We start from the raw sequence: 9718 nt of genomic DNA, 5'->3' as shown, positions 1-9718 counted from the left end.
GACAAGTTTTGATATGGCCACCTTTTACTCTAAGGGACACCCAATTGAAAAGTTAAGTTTTTTGCTTATTTCATCACTAAGCTTCGACGGTTCATGTGATCTCAAAACGTTTGGTTCATTGTACTGGCCAAGCCTACCCTATACCACTACCTAAAATTGTGTATTTTCATCAAGCTAAATTAGAGTTATGGTTATTGGCGTGAGACCCACATTTAATACAATTTATTTTCAATTGAAAAAATATGAAGAAAATAGTACATATTATAATTGTAATCCTCCCATGGACCCAAAGAAGTGTGCTTTATGATGTGGACCCAAATCTCCATGTTTATCGTTTTCAAAAAAATACCCCGCGCTTGGTCTCATACCTGAACTACATGTCCAGACACCTGTTCAGTAAGAAGCAAGAAACCATTCAAAATTTCTTCTTTTTAGGGCGACCCCGCCCCTTCGCCTTAAGCTGTTACGATAAAAGATATTTATTTGTTTGGTAGCATATACGGAGGCGTCAATTCTGCCATAATACTTCCTAACCTTGGCGGTGGTCATAAAGTTAGCTTTCACATGAAAAGTTCAGGCCGGCATGAGCAAAATGGATCGCCTCAATAGTATCCTGAATTAATTTTTCTGTATATGTTACTCGCAGCTAACAGACGAACAAGTCATCCACATAACAAACGAGTTTTGGAAGTGCAATGATCTCCATGCTTTTGCTTATGGAACCTTTTATTAGGAATGATTTGTCACATAGCACGGGTGCAATGTTTACGATATTATTTTTCTTATAACATACGGGAGCAGAGGAACATATTCCACCGAAATTGAGAACGCTCGCGAGAACATCGCGAAATTTGTAACTTAAAAAACTTCGCTGCAATCCACGCTTATCAAGGGATTGGAAAGCAAAGCTTTAAAAGGCAGCGACAGCAATTTCCCGTACGATGTCCCTTAAATTGACACGCATGGCTTTACAAAGGGTGAAATAAGAGATTCTGGCAGCCGTTACCTTGTATTCGCTGCTTCCGCCGCCTCGGAAGTTTATTGTCCCGCACGCAGAGAAAAAACCATTGGCGGGTACGGAGAAAAAACTTCGCTTTAAAAAGCCGCACAGCAGCAGTTTGTTGAACAACTTAATTAGTTATTCACCCAAGCAATAGCAAAACACGAAATAAAAGTATATGCAAGAACTCTATTTTGAGCGAAGACACAAAAGCACTCAGAAGCTTTCAAAGACAGTAAAATAATGTGGAACACTACAGTTCCTTGTAGAATGTTCGTGAAATTCATGCCAGATTGCTTGTCAAGGCTAGTGATCAATATGACAAATATGCTATTTGCAAGCGTAACTGACAAGCTGTCAGTGTGAGGGCTGCTCTATTTAAAACCGATTAAAACCGATTTGCATCATAGCGTAGAGCCATGGCGTGACTATTTGAAGAAACGCTGCTAACGGACACACCGTTAGTAAATTTCAGGGAAGTGGAGATAAAATCAGCTCCAAGCATATGCCGGTTTCGCAACGCTTGTCTGTCACACAACTAGTGCTCATCATGCAGACCGAATATACCAAACCTTGATCGCGTCAGAAATGTCTACACCTTTATAAGTACACCAAATTGGCGAACACAGTGACGTATCTAAATATTGTGCCTTTCGAACGCCTACAACCGGTGAACGTTAGTACTACTCGTGCCGGCTAAGTACCGGCGACAGCGGGGAGTGGGCCGAAGCGTCCCACGGCTGCTTTAAAAATGGGCCTCTAGAGGGATTTCATTGACACGTCTACAGAATGCGCTCGAGGCGTTTAATTAAAAAGAAGAATATGTAGTCAGTAAATCGAGCTTGTGAGATCAGATGCAGAGGAAAAAAGGCGCCTTACTCAACAAATGGAAACAAAACATAGGCTGGCTCAACTGGACATGGAACGAATAATGTTCAAAGTAATACGTAGAGACAGAAAACGGGCTTCCTGAATGCACGAGGAAACTCTAGAAGACGATAACATAGTTCAAGCAAACAAAACGAACTGGACTTGGGCTGCCCATGTAGTTAGAAGATGCGAACACTGGTGGACCTCCCGGTTAACAAAGTTGATACAGTGAGACGACACTACAACAAATGGAAGGTCAATAACCCTAAGAGAGAGGAAATGAGGAAACAGGGGGGCAACAAATCAACTTAAGCAGCCCCGGCGCACAGCAGTTGGAGGTCAAAGGGAGAAGCCCTTGTCCTGTAGGAGATCTAATTACGCTGTTGAGAATGATAATGAGCACATCAAGAAATACCATTTGTTAAGAATGGTTTCAGACCGCCTCGGGGTGAAGAGTCCACGTGATAGGCTTTGAGTACTAAGCATGGCTAATTAATTATTCAGTGCTTAAAAAATCAATCAATCATACTTTGTTCCTGTTTTTTGCCACGGTAGTCGCAATTACAGCGCGTTAAAAAAGAGTCCAAACTACCGCTTGACCAGCATAGCCAACCCTATAACTAACAGCACAAAGGCACCGGGCGACAAACAGTAGGGGCAAAATGAGAAAAGTACACAACTTGAAAGAATCCTGTGACGTTTTTCCAACTTTTCCATAAATTTATTTTCTTTTTGGCGTAGTAAACCAAAACATCCAGTACTTAGTTTAGGGGGTGACAGATAATTTAAAACTTGCTCAAAACATTTTTGTCTCTTTCACAGTAATGGCGTTTTTTGACCGCTCTTAATGCGTTCTTGCAGCGGTGTAGCCCTATTGGCCCCCTTTTTAACAGGTGTTGCATAGAACGCATTCGTTAGCTACTCTAAGAAGACCGCCACAAACTTTCAGCTGAAACAGAATGCGCATCTTAGGCAATGAGCAGCTGACGCAGTGCCGCTTTGTGAGGGCGATCGCTATAGCTTTTACACTACTTCCAAACACGAAGAAAAGTGTTAAAACCTTTATACGAATGCTGCAGAGTTCTTTTAACAGCAGCAGTTATCCGCATAAATAAGAAAAGTGATCCTTATATATCGAATTTAAAATGAACGCGCTATACGAAACTGTACTATAGGTATACGAAACAAAAGCGGAAAATAAAAACGTTTTGCTGCTGCAGAAAAAAACGCCTTGCATGACTACCTACAAAGGACTATTAGGCGTTTTGCAACATGTATTTTAAGGTGGCAAAACTGTTGTCAGTTTTATATTTTGACCACGTTAATGAACTGTTTTTCTGGTATCACACGCTACACTATATGGAGAATTATTCTTTTTATTCGGAACACAGTTGTTTCTTTGTATTGTTTTATTTTAAAAATGGCCAATTCAACTCAATCACTTCGTACGTAAAGCATTGTTATTTTACATGTTCAACGGGGCGGTCGGAGCGTTACGTGAAACGTATGAATTAGGGGAGAAAGTCATGTGCATAACTTCCAGTTTGAAATATCATGCATAAAAATGTGTCTCCCGACAACAACAAAACAATAGTTTCAGAAGAAATCGAAAGATGGGAATGAAGAGCTTATATAGATACATCTGCAGCACCAGGAATACCCGACAAATCAAGAAACTGTGGGCGTAAAAGTTTTACCTAGTAATATAAAAGATAACACGTACTGAATAACAGTGTGGGATATTGCAAAAGATCTAGAGATTGTTTTGGTATGCTTTTTTTTAAATTATGTCAGTCTGTTCTTTCGTTGTCTATGACGGTACAAATGGCGTTTGACCACTGATGTAACAATTATGACACTTTAATTGCGGTGGTGTTTAATTCGCTAATATTGTTCAGGTTGAAATACAACCTGGTTTTTTCTGCGCAAATAACGTGTTTGCGAGCTTGCGTACATTACAACTGCCATTATATATATGCTCATGAGTAAAGGCCCAGTAAGCTGCCCTGGTGTACACCATATTTCATTTGAATCTGATGCGAAGAGCCATAGTTATTTGTGATGTATCAGGATCTAGAGCGTAAATATGCTTAAATAAGACTGACAGAATGTCCCCAAACGGTAAGAATGTTCCATTTTAAGAGACAAAATGTCGTGATTCAGGGCATCAAATGCTTTACCTTCGTTCCTTTGTCTCCTGACGCAGAGAACTTGGAGCGGCGTCTTTTGCGCTACATCATATATTCGTCCTTTTCTTTGCTTTGGTCATCATCTTGTGCACGCATCATCAAGAAGACTGGCACCCGGTACAGCTTATCTAGTAATATTATTTGGGTGGACTCACGTACCGTCAGTTTAGGTGTCACACATCACGCAGTATTCTACAAATTTTAGCTCGTAAATTTGTGGTTTTTTGAGATTTGTGGATTCTGCATGTTTCCTCGTTAAGCTCGCTGTTAGTAGCGAAACCTCAGCGTTGATGAAACGACAAGACAGGAACAACCACAACGAGCGGTAACCTGCTTTCCTATGACAACGCGCGGGGATGTCACATTTGGTGGAGCACCGGGAAGTATTTTGGAGGCCCTGATTGCAGCAGCATGATATTCCACATTTCGTTTATATAAATTTTCAGGGGCGACACACTTTTGCAGTCGACGACACACTTTTGCAGTCCAGGTGCCGTAGGCATTTAGCAAAAAATGTTGGGCATTACGTACACATATTCTCGCCATTTACTAACAAACTGCACTATGAGAAATGAGTTTGTAAATAATAGGGAGGTTAATGATACAGCAACAGCAACAAGAACAACAACAACAAGATAATAATAGTAATATAATAATAATAATATAATAATAATAATCAATCAATCAATCAATCATGTTTATTTACGTGCCCAGGAACAAACCAGAGGCCTGAGTGCTGGCGCACGGGTAGTTACATGAAAACAAAATACAAGAAACATATAGCAAGAAACAAACAAGCGACAAGACACACACAAATTGAAGTAGTAAAAATGACAGAAATAAAGCACAGGCGGAGCCTGGGTACGGGTAAAAAATAAAAAAGAAGATGCCTATGTTGCTCTGCCTGTCGTAAAGGCCACAAGACAGCCAGAGCAACAAAGTTTGACAGTAATACAACAACAACAACGGCAAGAGTGTAGAGACAAATGATAAGACGAACAAATGACAGTAAACAGCTTCAAAAATAGGCAACTATCAGTTGGATAGACACAACCGCAGAGAAATCATATTCCAGAAAAAAAAGAACGACAGACATATCATAGGTGTTTAACATACTGTATTAAACAGCGCTGTACGGTAAATTGTAAAGGATTTCTGAAAGATGTCAAGGCGTTCAAAGAAGCAGTTGTAACAATTCTGCATTCTGCGCACAGGAGAATGATTGCAGTTGCGCGCAGCGGTGAAGAACGGGCGATTCGACCTGGTGGGCCTTTGTGGTACACTAAACTCTAAACAGTTAAGCAGGTCTGCGCAAGAAAGGTCACCATTAACAATTTTGTGAAGAAATGTAAGGTCTGCACGCATACGTCAGCAGTTCAAGGAAGGCATGGAAGGGACTATGGGTAGTTCAGAATCAGGATAAAAACAGCGATTGTAATGACGGTGCTTAAATATAGATAAAAACTTCTTCTGCACACGTTCTATTAATTCAATACTAGATTTGGAGATGTCGTTTCCGGCAACAGAAGCATATTCTAACTGTGGTATACATATTGCATTGTATAGCATTAGAAATGGATCTGGAGAAGAGAATTTCTTTGTAATCCGGCACACATTTCCAAGAGTTCGAAGTGCTCGCCGGGTGATGAGCCCAATATGAGGAGAAAAAGAGAGGGTAGTGTCGAAAAGCACCCCTAGGTCGCTAATCTCCTCAACCCTTTGCAGAGGAGTTCCCTCAATACTGTAGGAAAACAGCAGACGGTGGGTTTTCCGGCTGTAGGTGACAACCTGTGTTTCAGTGGGGTTTAAAATTAGGCAGTTTTTCCTGCCCCAGACCAATAATTCCGACACATCCCTCTGCAATGCACAGCAGTCCTGAATACCGCTAGTGTGCCTAAATAATTTGACATCATCAGCATAGAGAAGAAAAGAAGAGTTAGTTAACACTGTTGACACATCATTGATACAGGCAGAGAACAATAATGGACCCAGCACGGAACCCTGGGGTACACCACTTGTTGCAGGGTAAACACTAGACTTTTTGTAGTTAACATCTACATAAAAGGACCGGTCAAGGAGATAGTTTTTTTTTTATTCAGATACCCTAAAGGCCCCGAAGGGCATTACATAGGGGGGGGGGGGATTAACAAAGTGTGGGATACATTTCAATTCAAGAGCAAACAGTCAAGAGCGGGGATGTAACAAGAAAAGGTAGAAAAGAAAAAAGAAAAAAAAGTAAATGGAAAATAAATACAAAGCAAGCGCACATAATACATGGTTCATGGCTCTGATAATTTTAGCTATCTATACATAAAAAGTGCTTCAAACGGCTTACAAACAAATCGTGATTATGAATTGTGGCAATATCTTCTCGTAATCGATTCCAATGAAAGATGGCCAAGAACAACGGGGATGTACGAAGAAGGTTGGTACGGGCAAACAAGGGGAGGACTTTGAAAGGGTGATCTAGACGTGGAAAAATGCGATGGGCAGGTTTGATATGCGATGCAGCAAATGACGACGCACTATGATAAAGCCGGTGGAAGTGAGATAGTAATGCTAGTATTCTTCGTTTTTCGAGGGAGGGCAGCAGTAGAGATTCTTTAATGGCAGTTATGCTAGATGTACGGGAATAGTTTTTAGTAATGAAACGTGCCGCTTTATTTTGCAAGGCCTCCAGTCTGTCTGTTAAGTATGCCTGGTTTGGGTTCCAAATAATGGACGCGTACTCAAGTTTGGATCGAACTAATGTAGTATAAGCTAAAAGTTTAGTTGATTGTCTAGCTAAATGCAAATTTTGTTTGATGAAACCGAGTGTTTTACTTGCCTTGGAAATTATAGCATCAATATGTTCATTCCACGTAAGGTTGGACGACAAATATACACCCAGATATTTTAGCGTAGAAACGTTTTCTATCACTGTGTTATTAATAGAATACGAATTTAGGTGTATGTTAGTAGACCTGGTATATGTCATAGCTTTTGTTTTGGAAGCATTTATTTGCATTTGCCAATCCTTGCACCAGTTAACAATATTGCCCAGGTCGGTCTGTAAAGCATTAGAATCTTTATAGCTGTTAATGTTTCTGTAAATTACGCAATCGTCGGCGAATAACCGAACATTAGAACTTAAGTTATTGCTTACGTCATTAATGTAAACCAAAAATAAAATTGGTCCCAGTACAGAGCCCTGAGGCACTCCTGATTTGACTTCTGTTAAGGGGGAATTGTGGTCATTTACTGAAACGTATTGATAGCGCTTGGTTAAAAATGCTGTAATCCAATTGAGAACGCTGCTGTTTATGTTCAGCCGGGCAAGTTTCATCATCAGGCGTTTATGAGGTACTTTATCAAATGCTTTTGCAAAGTCGATGAATATGGCATCAATTTGGGATGAGTCATGAACGGCCTGATGTAGGTCGGTTACAAGCTCAAATAATTGGGTTTCGCACGAGCGCCCTCGAAGAAATCCATGCTGATGAATATAAAAAAAGTTGTGCTTTGTAAGATATGTCATAACGGCTGATGATATGATATGTTCTAGAATTTTGCATGGTACGCTTGTTAAGGAGATCGGTCTGTAATTTGAATGTTCTGATCGGTTGCCGGATTTAAATACAGGAACAACGCGTGCGATTTTCCAGTCATCTGGTATGATACCGGTGTCGAGTGACTGTTGAAAAATGGCGGCTAGGATACAAGATATAATTGGTTTAGTCATTTTGAGCAGTTTTGGACAAATGCCATCGGGTCCTGGGGAGGAATTATTCGAAAGTCGATCAATGGCACATTCAATTCCTTCCGGTGTGATGGTAATGCCATTCATAAAAGCCGAAATAGAAGTTGGCTGGAGTTCAAGTGGCAGTGGGCTTTCATCTGTGAAAACAGAGCTAAAAAAAGAGTTAAGTTCGGTCGCAACCTCGGATGGTGAAAGTAATTCGCCTTCTTTGACTATATCTATACTAACTTGTGAGTTCCGTTTGGGGTTGATTATATTCCAGAATTTTTTTGTGTTGTTTTTTAACATGCTGACAATATCATTATTGTAGAATTTTTCTTTGGAATCTTGAATTAAAGATTTGCAGTTTTTTTATTCTTCGCGATAGCGTTCACAATCACCATCCGAGTTTGAGGATTTGGCTTTTGAATACATGCGTTTCTTCTTATTTATTGCTCTTTTTACGTGTGACGTGAACCATGTGCTTTGAGCTGATGAAATGATTTCGACCTTGGGGATGTGCTTGTGCTTAAGTTGGATTAGTTTGTTTTTGACACAGATCCAGTTATCATTAACATTGCGATTACGCATTGTGCATAAAAATTCAACGCAAAAAGATGACAACTCTTGGAGGATCAGATCAACATTTGCACGTGCGTAATTATAGATAGTTTTCTTTGGCTGCCCAGGTTTGTTATGTTTTAACGCATATTCACAGTGTAGAACATTGTGATCACTTATAGATTCCAAAACACGAACAGTCATTTTTTCCGGCTCGGTTGTTAATACCAGATCCAAAATGGCATCGCCACGTGTGTATTCACAAACCATTTGTTGCAAATCAAATAAAGAAATCACATCTAAAAATTCCTTGCATTCTTTCTTTCTTGTGCCGCCCAGGGGTGTGTAGGATTGCCAATCGATTGCAGGATAATTAAAATCACCACCTAGAATGATTGGTGACGCTGGGTATTTGTCCTGGATAGCGCTTAAAGAATCATATAAATTTTCCACGAATTCCTGAGGGGAATCGGGGGGGCGGTAACACACCCCGACGGCACAGGTTACAGAAGGGCACATCTCAATCAGAACCCACAAAATTTCTATATCGGAACTCGTTGGAACAACGCGTGCACGAAACGTATTTTTTACAGCCACTACCACTCCACCACCGCGTGCGGCCACTCGGTCTCTCCTGAATATCGTAAATGCTTTAGAGAGTGACAGTTCGGTATTGCTGATGTCGGGAGTCAACCACGTCTCTGTGCCCAGAACAATGTCGGCCGAACATGATTCCACAAATGCACATAACTGATCTTGCTTTGGGAGCATACTACGAAAATTGCACACTAAAATTGATAATTTCTTTTCTAGATTAGCGGTTTTATGTCAGTCACCATTAGCATTCCCTTCCCCTTCTTGACTGGCCACTCTGTCTGTAGGTGGCATGCTTCCGGTAGCTTCTTCGTGCCTTGGAAGACAGACTATCTCATTTTTTGCCGAGTCGAATGAATAACACTTGTTTCCGAGAAGAAGTTTATCAAAGACAACCCTGTACTTCTCATCTTGGGTACGGTTCTCCCGAGCGAAGTCTCGGAGTTTTTTTCTGACAAGTTGTAGTCGTCGCGAGAAGTCTTCCTCAATCCATACGCGAGGTTCTTCTAACTTCTTTAGCTTAGAGGCATTCCTAAGAATGTTGTTTTTATCTTTGTAGTTTAGAAATTTTATCACAATTGGGCGACTTTGTTCTGGTTTTGGCCGGCCCACCCTGTGTGCTCGCTCGATTTCCCCTGCCTGGATGCCTAAATGTGTGGACACGAATTCCGTAATCAAACGTTCTGTGTCTGCCCATTTTTCATCTGGTTCCTCGGGAATTCCCTTGAAAATCAGATTGTTTCTTCGCATTCGGTTATTCAAGTCGTCGACTACAAATTCGGTTTG

The 9718-nt window shown here is 40.7% G+C and overlaps 1 protein-coding gene across 1 annotated transcript; it reads right to left on the bottom strand.

Annotated features, from left to right (window-relative positions):
- Positions 1-6355: 6355 nt before the first annotated feature.
- LOC144177926 (uncharacterized) lies at positions 6356-7066 on the bottom strand. The gene has a single exon (XM_077705508.1). It carries the CDS (start codon positions 7064-7066, stop codon positions 6356-6358), a length of 711 nt encoding a protein of 236 aa, XP_077561634.1.
- Positions 7067-9718: the final 2652 nt, after the last annotated feature.

Source organism: Haemaphysalis longicornis, unplaced genomic scaffold (genome assembly GCF_048455015.1).
Source record: "Haemaphysalis longicornis isolate Haplotype H1 unplaced genomic scaffold, Haemaphysalis longicornis Haplotype H1 scaffold_34, whole genome shotgun sequence".
NCBI lineage: Eukaryota > Metazoa > Arthropoda > Arachnida > Ixodida > Ixodidae > Haemaphysalis > Haemaphysalis longicornis.
This window is presented reverse-complemented; position numbering and strand designations above follow the sequence as displayed.

What these genes read in the sequence shown, in the direction of transcription:
- LOC144177926 (XM_077705508.1), bottom strand. Translation starts at nt 7,066, where the DNA reads ATGCAAATAAATGCTTCCAAAACAAAAGCTATGACATATACCAGGTCT.